The sequence below is a fragment of the Molothrus ater genome, chromosome 2, assembly GCF_012460135.2.
Source record: "Molothrus ater isolate BHLD 08-10-18 breed brown headed cowbird chromosome 2, BPBGC_Mater_1.1, whole genome shotgun sequence".
NCBI lineage: Eukaryota > Metazoa > Chordata > Aves > Passeriformes > Icteridae > Molothrus > Molothrus ater.
In genome coordinates this window covers 3,789,993-3,808,829 of record NC_050479.2, presented here as the reverse complement: position 1 = coordinate 3,808,829, position 18,837 = coordinate 3,789,993, and the positions used below count along the sequence as shown (strand labels likewise).

The 18,837-nt window shown below is 42.4% G+C and overlaps 1 protein-coding gene across 1 annotated transcript in view; it reads right to left on the bottom strand.

Moving 5' to 3' along the window:
• Positions 1–3,151: 3,151 nt before the first annotated feature.
• Positions 3,152–18,837, bottom strand: part of IGSF5 (immunoglobulin superfamily member 5) — a 29,767-nt gene continuing 14,081 nt past the window's right edge. The window contains exons 5-9 of the mRNA XM_036387908.1: positions 18,535–18,663; positions 18,021–18,045; positions 13,000–13,112; positions 11,707–11,783; positions 3,152–3,279 (exon numbers count right to left, since the gene is read on the bottom strand). Of these exons, the coding sequence (XP_036243801.1) occupies positions 3,211–3,279; positions 11,707–11,783; positions 13,000–13,112; positions 18,021–18,045; positions 18,535–18,663 (413 nt within the window). The 3' untranslated portion in view covers positions 3,152–3,210. The remainder of the gene's footprint in view (positions 3,280–11,706; positions 11,784–12,999; positions 13,113–18,020; positions 18,046–18,534; positions 18,664–18,837) is intronic.

Sequence of the window (18,837 nt, the reverse complement as noted above, 5' to 3'; positions counted from 1 at the left end):
TAATTCCTCCTGCTGCTGTGGGATGTTCAGGGGCATTTTCCTGGTGGCTCCTGAGGAGAGTGTGGCACCTTGGAGCACTTTTCCAGCTGCCAGGCAGGATGCACAGCTGGAGGGTGAGCTGTCTGGGCTGTCCCTGATGTCTGACTGAGGCAGCTCAGAGCTGGCAGCAGGGAAGGGGCTCCCATGTGCTTCCCAGGTTTGGAGCCTCACAGAGAATCCTAAAATGGTTTGGGCTGGAGGGGACCTTAAAGCCCATCCAGTGCCACCCCTGCCATGGCAGGGACACCTTCCACTGTGCCAGGCTGCTCCAAGCCCCAGTGTCCAACCTGGCCTTGGGCACTGCCAGGGATCCAGGGCAGCCCCAGCTTCTCCATTGCCCCTGCCATTTCTTTATCTGTATCATCAATATTTATTGCTCTCTTAATCAAGAGTTCCAACCCTCCCATGAAACAATTCCTTCCCAATATCCCATCCAACCCTGCTCTCTGTCAGTTGGAAGCCATTCCTCCTCGTCCTGTCACTACAATTCCTGATGAAGGATCTCTTCCCAGACCCCTTGGGGCCCCTCTTCAGGTACTAAAAGGCTGGTATGAAGTCTCCAACTGATGCCTCAGGTTTGAGCTTTTCTATTTTTCACATTCTGTGCTGCTTTAGTGTGTGGGCCTGGGCTTCATATTCTGGGATGGTGAGCTCTGTGCACAGAGCAGGGAGACAAAACAATTCCTGCTCCAGCTGGGCACCAAGGACAAATGATCCAAATCTCAGCCCCAAGAGCACAAACCCCGTGGGCTGGAGAGAGAATAACAAGCAGGGTGGGACTGCAGGGGCTAAAGCTGGAATGGGACAATGAACTGCAAGATGCAAATGGAGCAGAACTGATCCCAGGGAGAGACCCCGTGCCCAGTTGTCCGTTTTTGTGGCCATTTTTGGTTGTGCTGCCCAAGGTGCATCCATGGAGGCCTCTTAATAAATCCCTGCTTTATTCTTTAGCTCTGCCCAGCCTCTGCTCTTCACAAGGGCATCAGAACCTTCTCTTCTCAGACTGTTCACCCATCGGGAGTGCCAGGGAGCCCTTTGGCCCAGCCACAGCCTGCAAACCAATTTTGGGAGCACTGCTGGTGTCCTCTGAAGAGCCTGGAGCATCTGGAAGCGCAGCCTGGGAATCTCAGTGGGGACTCCCAAGCACAGAAATCTCCTTGCTGCTGACACAGTCTGTGTCCTCTGGCCCATGGCATCAACACAGAAACGTGTTTGATTAATGTGGAAGGATTCAGATTAAGTGGAGAAGAGGTTTTCTTCAGTCCTAGGTTGGCTGCTTTGCTATGACACCAAATAATATCAAAGCTACACTTGAAAATAAGGGCCTGGAGATAAACAAAGGAATACAGCTTGAACCCTTTGCAAAATATATCCCAATGAACCAACACTTCCTACTGGGAAACCACTTCTCCGTAGAGTTTAGAGATTATTTTTACTTTTCTGACAACCAGCAGGCCCTGTTAACAATGCACATGAACAGAAAGCCAAAGCTCCTTGAGGAGGTTTTTACCCCCTCAAGTCCCAGGCTGGTGTTACCCTGGGCCTCCCTCTCTCATGCAGTGGACATTCCTCTAATAAAGTGGATTTTTGATTGTGTTTAGATTGCTTTCAGCTGGAGTGGTAACAAGGAAATGTCAGCAATAGGAATCCTTGTATCAGAATAAGGTAGATGTTTTTAACACGAGTGTTTAATTCAAAATAAGAATATTTTCAAACAGAATTTCAATATACCACAATGTAAATTGCTTATATTTTTGTCTGTGTAGCATTAAAAAATTCATTTCAAAGCTCTTCCTTAGGTAAATGAGATAGAAAGGCAGTAGATGGTCAGAATTTGAAACAGCTTTGTGAACAAACAGCACATGGCAGACCCTGCACTTGTTCTGACAGACTGGCTGAAAATGTCACCAGCACACAAAATCTGGCACGAATTAAGGAGATACCAAATGCTAAACATGCAAAACAACTTCTCCTTCCTGAGTTCAGGTTTCACATTCCTCAGTTTTGTGGCACAGAGTGTCACTGGAAGGGATTTGAAGCAAGGGCTTCTTTCAAGAGCACGTTTGTACCAAAGATTAACGTGAGACACACTGAATAATTCAGAATTCTTTGAGTGGGAAGGAAGAAGAGTACAAGTGAAAATATCTTGTTTTTCTGGAAGAAGTTTGCCTTTTTGTAAAAAAAAAAAAAAAAAAAAATTAAGATTGAACTTTTTTATTATGAAATAGAAAATTTCAGACAGAACATATCATCAGTTTTAGATATGGTCATGTGCTGGATCTGCTCTGCTGAGAAGCTTCTTTGTTAAAGTGCATTTCCCATGGTCATTATCAGCTCTATCCCTGAGGAAAAAACACTGTTCAGACTGAATTCCAGAAGCCACCATTGCTGTGACACAACTCAGCCCATAAGTAGAACAGAGACATAAAACATTCAAGCAACAACTCTTCAAAGTCAAGAGTTTCAAATCTACATTTTTCAGCTTAAGATATTTGAATTTCAATTTTTTTAAAAGGTTTTTTTTTGGCACATGGGTGATTGGATTTTATTTTGAAATGGAATTTTAAGGCAAATACGTCTCATAAAATAATGTGTTGAAATGGAGAAATGTCATTTCTGATCCAAAGATAGTTTTGTTAGAAATTTTGAAGCAGCCCCCATGAAAACTTCCCTTGATTTTATTACAGAATGGGAATGGGAAAATGTTGTTGATCTGAAAGCTCAAGATGATCATAGCTCAGGCTGTACATAAAATATGTTTAAAAGCATAGATATTGTATATTAACCATTATTATTATATTAACCAGTTTTTCTGAAATAATAAATATGTTGCATTTCCAGTCCTTGATCTTTCTGTAACACAACATTCCTGTCTGACAGTTTTGCTGATTTCTTGGGGACCCAAAATGTGGATTCTTCTTCCACAGTCCCATCAAACTCATTGTCTTGGAAATTAGGGCAGTCTATTTATATCATTTATGTCCATTATTTTGCTGTGATATCACGTGCTGTGTTATAAAGGTTGCAATTTTATTTCATTGCATGAGGGGGAAAAAAAAAAAAAAAAGAAAAATAACTTAAAAGTTAAACTGAGAGAACTGGTTTTAACTTTTCTGCATTGCATGAAGGCATCCAAACATGTGAAAAAGCAAGTTCTTGGAGAGGCACATCCTACACGAGTGTCACATTCCTGATTTTCTTTGGGCTGATGGGATAATCAGGACGCCTTTGAGGCCGCACCTAGGGGAGAGCAAAACCAGTGAGAGAGCTGAAAGAAATCCCAGAAAAGCAGTCCCACAAGGGCTCTCAGGAGGTTACCTGCCAACCCCTCACCCCAGAGCATGACAGCAAAACGAAATCTATCACCAGCAACCCACTCAAAATCCAAGCACAAAGGAAAGCACGAGAAGCAGAGTGAAACAAAAGCTCCACATGCACCACGCTGCTGGCAGGTCTGGGAATTCATGATCTGCTCTCAGGCTGCCTGAGAACTTCTTGTGGCCTCTGCAGCCTGGGTGCTCTTAAGTAAAAGGTGATGTTGGGGGTTTCTCCCCTGGTTCTATTAAAGGAACCTGTAAAGCTGTAAAAAATCTGAATATTTGCTTTCCAAATCCATCAGAAATCACAGCACAGCAGCACTTCACGTGGCTGGAAGATCACTCTCAGTGTTTATGCAAGCCAGGCTTTTTTTAAACTTCCCAAGACTGCCAGGATTCCACTGCCACTGACTGCAGCCCATTCTCACACTGTCCCCGGTGGGATCAGAGCAGGGCAGATGGAAAAGCAGCCCTGGAAAGCTTCTCCTCCTTCACCTGAAACAAGTGCAGGTGCATCCCCAGTCCTAATTACTCCTGTGCTTTTACAAAATATCACTGCAGAGGAAAAGACAAGGAAAAACCCTCTCTCAAATGCGTCTGAATAACAAAAACTGTGGATTTTTGAATGTAGTAGCAGCACCTCCTCCCTGTAATTCCTCACCTGGTCTCAAGGCCTTGGAAATTAATGGAAATTTCAGTGTTTTTCTCAGTGAAATGTTTTATCAAGGCAAACTTGGCTCTCTAACTACTGACCAATTTTCCTGAGGTTTGTTCCTGGAGCATTAATCGTGTACAGTCTGCATTGCTCTGGTATTCTTCCAGTATTAAACATCTTCAATAATGCATTTGGTACATATACATTATTGAATAACAGATGGAGGCAAATGTTAGATAACAAATGTGGACAACACAGCTCTGGTATTTAATGAGCCCCAGCACCACTGTGGGATAAATTTAACCATCCTAGGAGCATTTCATGAGACAGCTGCCTTCTGTTTTAAACACAACTCTCTTTCTCCACCCTCCCATCCCTTCTTGTAGCCAGAACATGCTGCTGTTTTCTAAATTTACCCTTCTTTACTGTTTATTTTTGGAGAGAGGAGAGGTACTTTGGGAAGTAACAGCATTGCCTGGCTCTGTTCAAGGACCTTTGCCAAGATCCCTCTACTGCACTTAATTTCTTGCCCAAAGACCTCAGTGTTAAGCAGAGGAGCTCCCTACTTGCTCCCTCACCAAAATAACAAATTTTCAAATAGAATGGGGGAAAAAATCTGAAAAAAAAATGCCAAAGGCAAGTTTTATGTTTGCGGAAAGGAAATATTCCCACATACTGTGGTCTGTGAGAATAAAGGATACAGAACCAGTAGCATAGTGAGTAACCAGAAAGTTTCAGAGGGGGCCCAAGAACATCCTGTCTCTAAAACTCCCTGAAACAGGTCATGGTTTGTATCCCATGTTTAGCAAGATACTGAGGTGAGAATATTTCCCAGAACTTGCTGCAGAAAAATATTCTATTGCACCAGATTTGCTAAAGGAAAAGAGACATGAATTAGAAAGTTCATCCAGCAGTGTTGTGGAAGGAGACAGTTTTGGGGCAATTTGGGGGCAATGCTACAGGAGATTTAGGGAGGGGATTCTGTCCCTGTGCCCCTGTCCTCAGGTGATTTGCCACCTGCAGAGCTGGGCCCAGCCCAGGGAGGAGCTGGAGCTGCTGCAGAGAGCCCAGAGGAGGCTCCAGGATGGGCAGAGGGATGGAGCAGCTCTGCTGGGAGGAAAGGCTGGCACAGCTGGGATTGTTCACCTGCACAGGAGAAGCTTTGGGCTGAGCTCAGGGTGGCCTTGCAGGGCCTGCAGGAGCCCCAGGAAAGCTGGAGAGAGACAATTTCCAGGGGCATGCAGGACAGCACCAGGGAATGGCTTCACACTGATAGAAGGAAGTCCTGTATTGGATATTAGGAAGGAATTGTTCCCTGTGATGGAAATGAGGGGCTGGGATGGAATTCCCAGAGCAGCTGTGGCTGCCCCTGGGTCCCTGGCAGTGCCCAAGGCCAGGTTGGACACTGGGGCTGGAGCAGCCTGGCACAGTGGAAGGTGTCCCTGCCATGGCAGGGGTGGAATTGTATGATTTTTTTTTAGATCCCTTCCAACCCCAACCATTCTGAGATTCTCTGATTTAGCTTTGTAGATGATCCTGAACAGCAGGATGGGCAGAGGATGAGCAGCAGCTGGATCCAGGCAGCCCCATGAGAGCACTGGGGAAAGGATAACCCCACCTGACCTATGTTTCTTTAAAAATCCCATCCTCAGGAATGGCCATCCAGCCCAGTCTGCCATGGCACTTCTCCTCTGCACCAAAGCAGGACCTGAGCAGAGTTTGCTCCCAGGGTGGGACTGACGTCCATGAGGGCTCACCCTTGCCCTGCTGCATCTCTCAGAGTTATTTGCTTTGGAGTTGCTTCTACTTCGTGCTTACTGTGATCTGGTATCAATTAATGAATAATTTCATGAATTTCAATCAGCTCATGCTGTGTGCTGGCCCATTTTCTAGGAAGCTTTCTCTGGAGCAGCAGAGCCTTCCTGAGGTTGCACTTCACTGCAATGGAGGCTGCTGGCTGCTGGTCACTGACCTAAAACTCATTTTCTGAATGCAATGCAAGATCTCATACAACACATTGCAAATAATAATGCAATGTAGTAATGCATTACAAATAATAATTGCAATTACAAATAATAATGCAGAGGAGCAGGACCACAACAACCACTTCCTATTTATACCCTGACCTAGTGGAGCTGCTGCAGCCCCTGATCGGTTTTGATTTCAAAGTTGTTTCCTCCTTAAATTAATTTAGTGCTTTACTACTCCTGCCAGTCCTAGTCTGAGGAAAAAGGGCTTCATAACTCATTATATCCTACAGATGGAAGGGGAAAAACCCATCTCCAGTGGCTTGCTGCACAGCACAGCATCATAGGAGTGAGTTCCTGAGGTGGTCCCCCCATCAGGAAGGATGTGCTAAATCAGCATTTCTTTTGGATAGTTTTAAATCTCTTTGTACTGTCAGCTTGGCATCCAGTTAACCATGGATATCTGACAGTCACATGCTTCAAAGCCTGCCTGTTGATTTATCATCTGCCTTGGGTGCCTTTTCACAGGGATTACTATAAAAGGATTATAATCCTGGGAAAAGCTTCACATAGTTTGTTGGTTTGGTTGGAGAAACAGATGCAGCACAGATCTTTTCATCTCCTCCAGCTCTTCAGCCAGACAAAAAGGGAGCTAGCAACACATGGATGAATCAGAAGGTAAACTGAGTGAGTATCAGCTGGTTTCAGGGCTGAATCCTTCCATGGTGTTTTGAATAGTGATCTTCAGTCAATGAAAGAAGGATTTCTGCTCTTGCAATCATGTTTCAGTCAGTTGTGCACCCTGTGTGATGTGATGTGAATGATGAGCGCACGTCTGGCCCTGTGGAGCAGGACCCTGCTCTCAGCACGGAGGGGAGGGATGGCAGCTCCTCAGACACTGATGCTGTGCCAGTGTGCGATAAACTCAAGGCTTGCTATCAGCCAGCCAAGAAACATTCAAGTCCAACTGCATGAGAACAAAGTTCTGACAACAATGTGGTAGGAGGGCTCCCAAATGTATCTGCATGCATCACACACTGGGCTGACAAAAACAGAACAAAAAATTGGAGGGGGCAAAGCCACAGATTTCTGCTTCTGAAGGTTATTTCTCCCCCTGCCCTTAGTTTTCAATTTTGATTTGAAATAAATTCACTTCTTTTACAGGAACTCCCCCCCCCCCCCATAAATTGTGGATACCCACAAAATAATTCAGATACATCATTACTTCAAGTAACAAACCAGTTCCATCCTGTCAACGTTTCAGACACTCAGCCCACATTTCCCTGCCCACCAATACAGCCTGGAAATTCCCCCTTGTTTCTTCATGGGTTAATCCCACCCATATGCCTTAACTCCTCCCCTTCTCCCACAGACATTTGGGAGGAAAAATCTTTAAACTCTTTAAACTGCCCCTGCCATTTCTTTATCTGTATCATCAATATTTATTGCTCTCTTAATCAAGATATGCTAACCAGTGGATATCATAACATGACATATCTGCAGCCCATTTCATCAGCAGGGGTAAAATTGTTTGCTTTCATCGATTTATTTTTCTATTTATTGACCTTTTAATTCAATTTTGATAGCTTAATTTTTCTTTCCAACAACCCTCAGAGTCAGAGCAGTTCTATATGGGGCAATAAATGGAGCTGCAATTCATCATTCATTTCCTTCTCAGGATGAAACCACAAGCACAGCTAAATAATATTTCCAGTTTATAGAGTGTCATTTGGAGTAGTTAAGAAGAAAAATAGATCCTTCCCCATTAAGGGAGCCATGACTCACTCTGGACTGGGAAGGAGGAGTGAGGCTGTGGAAGCTTCCTGGAGCTGTGCTGGAGTCACAGCAGGGATGAGTCCAGCCCACTGGAAATGAGCATTCCCTCCCTCATGGAATGGGCTCCTGATTTATCACAGAGACCTTTATGGCATATTAAATGAGCTCATGATGAAGCTCATCTAGGAGATTGTCCAGTCCTGCAAGTTGCTCAGTCCTCAGAGCTCCTTCTGTGGGAACTTGGAAAACAGAGCTCCTTGGAGGTGGCACTGTCCCAAAATCTGCAAAATCCCAGGCAGGGGATTCCCCTCACTGCTCTTGGGTTTTGGAAGGAGCACGGTGGGTCAGGCAATGAGGAACTGCTCCCTGAGTGGGATGTTGGTCCCTAAAACCATTTATCTGGTGCTGGGAGCAAGGATCGCACCCACCCGTCCCTGACAGGAACTACATCTGCAATTAAACAGAGCCTGCACCTCTGCTCTCAGTTTGACCTTTTCTCAGTTAATATCATCACAATGAAGACCTTCCAGCACCTCTGACTGATGCTCCTGGCCTCCTCTTCCAGTGCCTGGTCATTTTTCCCTCAGCTCAATAATTTGCTTCTTTACTTATCATTTTATAAACGTCTCACACACCTTTGATTTTCCTCCCTCATTCTTTGCCAAACCTTTTGTTCAGGTTGTGAATTGATCAGTGCAATTACTGGGCAGCATTTATCTTCTGTGGACATTTTGCATTAGTTTCTGATTCAAAGAGTTTGAATGGCCAAAAGCTGAGCTCAGTGTTTTTCTGTTGTCACCCTTTATGACACACACCAGGGATTTCAGGTTTGTACCCAGCTGGGTCTATGGCTAACAAATCCTGAGGAAGCAAAACCTGTGATATGAAGTCTCCTTCAATCTCACAAATTGTTTAATATTTTAACTTTTTTACATATGGAACAGAAGGGATCACATTCGAAGCCCTTACCCTCAGAGACGTGGGAATAGATAAGGTTTTACATCTTCAATCTGCAATTTTTCCATCAGTAGATGGAATTCCTGCTCCTCAGGGAGGCCTTGGATTTTCCTTCCTTCTTCTTGACCTCTAAAGAAGCACTGCAAGGACTTTTGCTCATTTTTCCTGATTACCCACGGAGAGAGAAGTAATTTATTGGAGTCCACCCCTTCCTGACCTCCTTCACTATGGAAAAAATCCTCAGGATAACTTTCCTTCCTCCTGTTGTTTTTTGGGTTTTTTACCCCCTACTTCTCCCTAAAAGGCCCTAGAGAATGAAGATGAAAATCTTTGGGAATGTTTCCAGTACTCAGGCAGGGAAAGCCAACTGAGAATCACAACTTTCTGTGCTTGGAAGATGGCAGGAAGGCAGGTGGTTTCTGAACAAATTGCTTGATTCAGCACTAGCCAGCAAACAGCTAAATGAGTGAACACCTGATTTCACCTGCTTGACAAGAAATAGAATGAAAGAGCCCTACAGTGGTAATTAGGCAATATATTGGCATCAGTGGTGATGGAACTTTATTTGAATATATCCAGGAACACCTTTTGAGAGAAAACCTGTATTATGCAGTTAACAGGGAAGGTTATGAATGTAAAAGGAAAACACTTTTTGTCTGGGAAATGTTTTGCTCTGTTTGCATTTGTTGTGATAAAATTAAATCACAGACTGCAAATCCACAATTTAGGGTAAACCTTCAGCAGCCTTTTATCAGCTCCTGCATACACAAATGGGGCCATCACAATATACTTAACTATTTAGTGCAATACAACACAAACTGACAAATAGTTTGTCTTCACCAAGCCATTTTTAGATTGCTGAATATTCCTCTAGCACATGGAAAATAGTTATAAATAACTTTCACCTCTTGATTCTCTCTTGGTGTTTTTCAAGCATGTGTGTGCAGCTATTGATGCAGGTAGAAGCCATTGTGACAGAGGGTTTATATTGTCCAGGTAGAACTGGTTTGAAAATCATAAATATTTCAATGTTATGCTGTGTTCCTGTGATGCATTCAAAGTTTCCCTGGCCACTTGAACTCCCAGGCCACCTAACCCAGGATTTCATGTGGAGGCTGCACCTTTTATGTCTCACATTGAATCAGGACAGTGAACCCTCATGGTCCCCACTCACATCATTTTTGTTCTCACAGTGGATGGAGCTGCCTGAGAACACCCAAATCTGATGCCTTTCAGATGTCACCAAATGCCTTAATGCCACCACCACAGAGCCCAACCAGTGCCCATGAACCATCAATGATCACCCAGGCACTGGGAAATGCCCAAATGCATCCAGAGCCACCCAATCCCAGAGGCATCGAGGCTGGCAGAGACCTCCAGATCATCCAGTCCCATCATCAACCATCACCACCATCATCACCCCTAAACCATGTCCCCAGGTGCCACATCCAGACACCTCCTGGGGTCAATATCCTGCCCTGAAACGTGTCCAGGGTGCTCAGCACATCCTCTCCTGGCTGTCAGAGCGGACACACATCCCACATGCATGGAAGCACAGCTTCTGTTCACTGTCCTGATTCAATCTGAGACATGAAAGGTGCAGCCTCCACATGAAATCCTGGGTTCGGTGGCCTGGGAGTTCAAGTGGCCAGGGAAACTTTGAATGCATCACAGGAACACAGCATAACATTGAAATATTTATGATTTTCAAACCAGTTCTACCTGGACAATATAAACCCTCTGTCACAGTGGCTTCTACCTGCATCAATAGCTGCACACACGTGCTTGAAAAACACCAAGAGAGAATCAAGAGGTGAAAGTTATTTATAACTATTTTCCATGTGTTAGAGGAATATTTAGCAATCTAAAAATGGCTTGGTGAAGACAAACTATTTGTCAGTTTTGAACAGGGCTTCTCAGTATATTGTGATGGCCCCATTTGTGTATGCAGAAGCTGATAAAAGCCCCATAATCCTGTTCACAAGCACTCCAAACTCTGTCTGAAAGTGTTGCTTGGGATTGTAGATCCACACTGATGCCTCCACTGTTTTGTGCAGACTTTTCAGCTTTCCTTTAAAAGTATTTTGTTTGACAAGTAATTCATGTCAACTATCATAACTACCAGGCACAAATGCATCAGTGTCATTGCTGTTATTTTGTACTGGTATTATGTGATCATTGTTTTAATTGTTGATTGAGTGCTTCCTAAATTTCATTGTGTGCCAAGAGAAGTTGACACACTCTGCTATGATTTATGTGCAGTGTCATCCCCAAGACAGATTTCTTCATTGTACATGTTGAAGCAGCTCTTCAGAAATAAATGAGTTATCACTGTGTTGAGGAGTGAACTCAGTACCACATCACCACCACTTTCTCAAGAGAATATTGGCAAAAAACCATCCTGGAGGTGCTAAATGGATCTTATAAAAATACGGCATAAATTAAGATTCACGTTGCTCTTGTGCTGGAAGCTAAGAGAGAGCAGCACCAGCCTTCAGAAAGAGGCCACTGAGAATGGAACCAGTGGAGGAGCAAACAGTGAGCTCTTCTTTTTACATTTCATCCACAAGGAAAGGGGGCAAAGCTCTGGGGGCACTGGGTGTTGGGTGTTTGCTTTCCCTCCCAGCTCTTACTGCTGAGACACCAAAGGTTCCAAGACCATGACTGAAGCAATTTCTAGAATATTGGAAAATATAGTCAGAAATGATCCACAGAAAATGCAAAATTTATTTACTCTCTCTACACTGGATTTTGTTTGCAAAGAAACCTCAAACCTCACCTTCTCAGTGCCTCCATCTTAGACCCACATCTCCTTCAAGTCTGAAGGAAAACGCACTCAAGAATGCTGAGGGGACATTCCACTTACCCAATTACAGCTGTAATTGACTTCTAATTGTCTGCCTCCCCAAAATCTATGTTTGGCTCTAGCACAACACACACTCTGTGAGAAAGCAAAAAGAAAAAAAGGTCGAGATATTCAAGAAATCAGCATTACCTTTGGTACAGAGCTGATGTGCAAATTGTCATCAGGGCCAGCAAACTTGAGAAACACTGGGGGAAGAGAGGAAAGTCCTGCAACAAGAATGTAAAAGATTAATGTTACTCAGTGTCCATCATGGCAGGAACTACAACGGCTAATATTAATTATTAATTAATAATCTTAATTATTAATATTGTGAGCAAAACTAAGGCTGATTTTTTGGGCTAACATGACCAAATTTTTGTACTGAGGGAGTTTGCAGGGGTGATTTCTGTAAGGTGACACCAGGAGCTGCCCCCGGTGTCAGACAGAGGCAGTTCCAGGTGGGTCTTGCCTGAGCCATGACATTGGTGGCACCATAACTTATTTAAGGAAAGGTAAAAAAGCCCAGCACAGCAGGACCTGGGAAAGAGGAGAGAGAAAGTGTGAAGGAAACAATCCTGGCGACACCCAGGTCAGTGGAGAAGGGAGGTGACCAGCCATGGTCAACCCAGAACACCAACAAATATGAACAAAGCCAGTCTAGAACTCTGTGGACTCAATTTGTCCAGATCCACTTAATTTCCCTTTTACTTTTTATTACTGCTGCATTTTATAATACTAAATATTCTCAAAATCTTTCACCTGTACTTATTTCTTCACCACTTATTTGTCAGAGAGGAAAGGATGTGTGCCTGGATTGTAGACTCTGCACAATAATTTCATGCCATTAAGTGTTTGATTAAATGTTTTGAGAATAATGTGGTTAAAAAGGCAAGTGGCGGGTAACGATTTGGTGGGGATTTACATTTGCTTTTGAAGAGTCTTTGTGCTTAAGGACAAGAATTTATAATGCTAACTTAGTCATTTATCAGTAAAATAATAGTTCACTAACTGCCTTTATTCTTTCCTTCTTCTCTTTCTTTCCTTTTTGTTGCTTTAAATTTGTGTGTGTGTGTGTGCATGTGTGTGTTGGCAGAGGTGGATTTTCTTTTGTTTTCACAGGCCAACTGCAAAATATTGCCTAAATTGCTGCTTGTATGAAAATCCAGTCCTCCCACATCTGGCCCCAGAAGACAATTAGAAGAACAAAGGCATTAAAAAAACCAAGCCCAGGACTAAATCTAAATTTAATTGCACAGAACTTGGGTGTTTCCACAATATTTTTGGAGGATCTTCCTCTGAAACATCAAAAATGTTCTGGAGAAGTCCAGGAAAAACACAAGTCCTTCACTAAATGTTGTGAAACCTCCTAGTTTTAATTGTCTGACCTGTTGTCCAAAAGGCCCATGTTGAGAAGCAATTTCCAATTCAGCAGCTTAGACTCACCTGAGCTGTGCTCTGTGTTCCACAATTCCTCTGGAATGTATCCCAGATTTTCACTGCCACTCCTCTGCCTGTCTTCCAAACCACCTTCTTTTTTCTTCTCAGCTGAAACTTTTCTAGAAAACAAAAAAGTGTCATTAGAAGTTCTTCATGGCGGGAGAACTCTTGTTCAAGTAAATGTCTCACATCCCAAAAATTAATATTTTTACACCTAAAAAAATTTTAAAAATTTTACACCTAAATTTTTTACACCTAACATTTTTACACCTAATTTTTTTTTAGGTGTAAAACTTATTCCAAACAATTAGCATGGAAGTATTGCCCATGGAATTCTGTTTGGAAAGTTTCCATCAGCTGCAATGTCAAAACCTATGAAAATAAGGCAAACATTCAAAAGTGTGGACTCTGTGCCAGATCATAGGTTTTGCAGAAAATTAATTTTGATCTCTGATTCTGAATTGTAGGGTATTTATGTGCCCAATAGTGGAACACCAGCCAGGTCAGTTATGACAGGTGATCATTTTGGTGCCCAGCTGCAAACCCAAAGTGTGTCCTCTCACATCCCCACAGTCAAGGACTCATCTGTACTCTCTGAAGTTAATCTTTCACTCTGAAATTTACTTTACATGAGAGAGAAATTCCTTGGTTAAAGTAACACATCTCTGAATTTGCAGAACAGTGCCCTCATAGCTGCACAGGGAGAGAATGGTGCTTTTTCACCCCAAATTCTGATGCCAGAAAAGATGCTACTATTGATCTGTTGCTACCATGGACCCATCTCCAGGACACTCCCAGGTCCACTTCTGCCTGGGTTTGAGGTGTGGCAAACACAAATCCACCATGGAAAACCAGGAATTTTTGGTGGGTCATCTAAGTCAGTGATGTTTGTGGAAACTGCTGCGTGTCCTTGTACAACAGCTGTAGTGAGGGTCGGGCTCTGCTCCCAGGGAACAGGGACAGGAGCAGAGGGAACGGCCTCAGGCTGGGCCAGGGCAGGCTCAGCTTGGACAGCAGCAGCAATTTGCCCATGGAAAGGGAGCTCAGGCCTTGGCAGGGGCTGCCCAGGGAGCTTTGCAGTGCCCAGCCCTGCAGGTGTCCCCTGCAGGTGGCACTGAGTGCTCTGGGCTGGGGACAAGGTGCCCATGGGGCACAGCTTGGCCTCAATGACCTTGCAGGTCCTTTGCAGCCTCAATGATTCCATGATTCTGTAATTCTACTTCTTTTATATTTAGCAGGAATCACTTTGCAGGCCCCCAGAGCTTCAGAGGGTGTCACTAATGCACACACAAATCTGGTGAGCCAGCCCTCAGCTATGGGGCTTTTTTAGGAGATAAGAAGGTTGGATACCACAAAGAGCCCTGCCATGGTTGTTTAGAAGACAAAAGCAATTGTTTAGGGCTACCACCCCCACATGTTACATGACACTGTGCTGTCTCTTTTATCTGAGCCTTAGATCCCAACAAACTCGGTGGAGTAGCCAAATAAAAAGCAGCTCCAAAAAAAAAAAATTAAAAAAAGAAAAGGTGTGTGGGAGGCATAGGAAGATAGCCTGCCAAGTTAAAAATAAAGGTGGGAAATAAACCAGTGCATGTTTGGTCTCACTACTTCTTTGCTACCACAGCAGCTTCCAAAATCTGGACAAGCATCATTCTTTTTACTGCAGGGAAGTTCCCCCCAAGGAAAAAACCACCGAGCCTACAAAATCTGTGATTGTTAATAATCCTTCCTGTGATTTCAGGGTCATTGTTTTTCAAACCTTGAAATCAACACTGAATCTTCAAGTCCAAACTGGGCCTCAGAGCCTAAACTCATCCCAATTTTTTTTTAAGTTGAAATTATAAGCAAGGTTTGTGAACACAGTGAGACAACCCATCTTTAATGGAGAAATAGTAACTTTGTAGTACGGAGAGCTAAAACCACATTTCTGCCACGAAGGTAGAATTGTTTCTGCCCAGATCAGATGCAAAAGCTTTCCTTTCCTGAGGGAAAGGAAAGTTATGCCCTGTTCTGGACCTGTTCAGGTTGTCTGAAAGAAGCACAGCAGATCCACAAGAGCAAGGCCACAGACACAACACAGGCCCAACTGCTGGGCAGGTCCTTCCCTGCACGTTCAGCTGCTTTTGCCTTTGTAGGGTTGATCCTTGTGGAAGGTTTTGGGGTTCTGAACCAAATCAGAATCCATGCAATCCGTGCTGATTTAATCCTGTCCTATTTATAGAGCTGCACTTGGCAAAATGATGAATTTAGCCCCACAAAGTAAGAAATCACAAAGTTTACACGTATGGCATGGCATAATAAGCATAATTTCCTTGGGAGAAAACAGAGGCTATCGAATTTCCTTATTTTGTTTCCCATCAATAAAGTGCTTTACAAATGGAAATCTGTCAACAGACCTGCACAAACTTTCCCCACAAGGGGCTGCTAATGAAACTGGGAATTGCTGACGTGCCAGGCAGCGGGGTGGAACATTCTGCACACTCATTAAGGGACGGGGACTTAAAACCCCACAGGCGTAGGCAGGGAATGAATTCACAATGCTGCCTAAATATAAATAATAATATTAATAACCCCACTGCCACGGCTGGCACAGATGCTGATAAAAAGGATCTTAATGCTGAGAGCCACCGGTTAATGATTTCTAAAGTTTTCCATCTCAGTGCAATAATAGAACAACAGCTTTGTGCTGAAACACATCTGAAAAGCACTGGATGAGGTGCTGATACTCACCCATGGGCCAGCTTTAGTAATTTTTATAGATTTATTATTATTATTATTATTATTATTATTATTATTATTATTAGTTATATAATCATATAATATTATTATATATTATATTAATTTTTATTATAGAATAGCTTGGCTTGGAAGAAACCTTAAAGATCATCTTGTTCCAAGCAGCTTTATTCATTTTTTAAATTAAAAATCCATGGGGCAGCTTTATTAATTTTTTTACTTTTTAATTATTATATATTATATACTTATATAATATTACATTTTTTTAATTATAGAATAGTTTGGCTCGGAAGCCAAACTCGGAAACCTTAAAGATCATCTCACTCCAAGCCCCTGCCATGGGCATGGACACCTTCCACTATCCCAGGCTGCTCCAATGAACACCCCCAGGGATGGAGAGTCACATCATCCCTGGACAACCTGTACCAGTGCCTCCCAGTCAAGAATTTCTTAATATTTAATATATAATGTAATTATATTATATATGTTATATATTATATATATTTTATATTTATATATTATATTTTTGTACATTCTGTATAATAATTTTTATATCATATATAATAGTATATAATGATATAAATTATATATTCATATATATATATCTTCCTCTTAAAATCTAATCCAAGCCTTCCCTATATATACTATACTATATATATTATGTATACCATATATAATAATATATATAATATGTAATATATAATGTATAATATATATTATATATATATTCATATATAATATTTAATTTCTTCCTCTTAATAGCCAATTGAAACCTTCCCTATATATACTATATTATAAATATAGTATATATTTATTATAATCTATAATCTATAATCTATAATCTATAATCTATAATATATAATATATAATATAGAATTTCTTCCTCTTAATATCCAATCGAAACCTTCCCTATATATACACTATATTATAAATATATATATATTTATATATATAAATATATTAGATATATATATATAAATAATATTAGATATAGATATAGATATATAAAATATATATTATATGTAATATATAATATATATACACTTCCCTATATATACACTATATTATAAATATATATATATTTATATATCTATAAATATATTAGATATATATATAAAAATAATATTAGATATAGATATAGATATATAAAATATATATTATATGTAATATATACTCATATATAATATTTAATTTCTTCCTCTTAATATCCAATCGAAACCTGCCCTCTGAACCCTCTTTTCCCCGTTCATCCGGTGGAATTTGCCGGCCGCGCTGCGGCTCCCGGTGCCAGGCGCGCTGCCGGTGCGGCAGTGCCATCCTGTGGCGGCGGCGGCCATCGCCCGCCGGGCTCGGGTCCTGCCCTGCCATCCTCCCTCCCCTGCCTTCCCCGGCACTCCTGGGGGCACAGCCGGCTCCGGGGAATTCGCTTTGTCCTCCAGCTTTAACAGAGCTGGGTTTGCCCGCTCTCCGTCGCATCAGCACTCTGGGGTTTCCGAGGGGTTTTCAGCACTGTGGGATCGGAGTTCACAGCCTGCTGCGAGCCTGGGGCTCTCCTTTCATCCCTAAATCAGTGCCCTTCCCTGGATGCTGTCCCCCATCCCTATATCAGTGCCCATATCTGGATGCTGTCCCCCATCCCTAAATCAGTGCCCTTCCCTGGATGCTGTCCCCCATCCCTAAATCAGTGCCCTTCCCTGGATGCTGTCCCCCATCCCTAAGTCAGTGTTTGTCACGGACATCTTTCATGAAAAAGATTTTTTTTTAGGATTTTTTTCTCTTGAGAAGCTGAGAGACCTCAGGAACAAAATGTAACCAACGGTTATCTGCTGCTGTGGAATGCATCAGGTGCATCTGTGATTGGTCTCATGGGGTTGTTTTTAGTTAATGGCCAATCACAGCCCAGCTGGCTCGGACTCTCTGTCCGAGACAGAAGCTTTTGTTATCATTCTTTCTTTTTCTATTCTTAGCTGGCCTTCTGATGAAATCTTTTCTTCTATTCTTTTAGTATAGTTTTAATATAGTATATATCATAAAATAATAAATCAAGCCTTCTGAAACATGGAGTCAGATCCTCGTCTCTTCCCTCATCCTGAGACCCCTGTGAACACGGTCACAAGTGTCCTTCCCTGGATGCTGTCCCCCATCCCTGTGCTGTCCCACAAGCTCACACAGCTTGGCAGTTCTGGGATGATGGATGCCAGGACAAGGACACTGGCACGTCCCTCTTGCCACCCTGCAGCAGCCTCAGAGTCCAGCAAACACCACAAGAAGTTCTCCATCATCTTATTTACCTTATTTCATTTTGATAAGTAGATCCTAAAAATGAAAAAAAAAAAAAGTGTTTAAAATGCAGGAAATTAAAATTTAAAACTTCTGTAAGTTCTCTAAGAGCATGGCCTGAGTTCCAGCTACCTCAGGAGCATCTCTCCACCCTGTCTGAAAAATTGGGCAGCCCTGTAGAGCATCTTACTTGGAAACTTGAATTAGGCACACAGCACTGAAAATATTCTTCAATAAAGAACCTTTAAATGTCTTTAAAAGTCAAAACTCCCAAAAAACATGATCCCCTGGGAGTTAATGTGAAGGGCTGACACTGATTGGAATAAATCCACGAGAGAAACATGATGGTGAAATTAAGGAGGACCTTAAACAGGTCATGGTTAAGAGCAGGATCTGCCTGCTCAGTCTTCCGCTTACAGAAGTAAAATTACAGGTCTTTGTGCAGCATCAGAGCTGACACAAGAAGATTTATGCCTGATCAAAACCCCTTTTTAATGTTTAGACCAGCTGTGAGGGTTCACTCACCTCTCCTCTTCAGGCAGCAGCGCACAGCAACCACAACAATAACGACCAGGAGAACAATGCCAAGAAATGAAAGCACAACTGCAAGTACAATAACCCACGTGCTCCTGTTGTCTTCACTGTAATAATTTTCTGTTAAATTAAAGGGAGAAACATTGGACTATCAGAGCCTCACAACATCCTTTTCAGCATGTTTGCCTTTTCTGGCAACTGCTATTAAGTGTTTGGTGAATATTTAACAAGGAGGCTGTGTTTTCCAAATGACAGACTCCGTGTTTATGGATGGCACCCAAGAATTTAAAATAT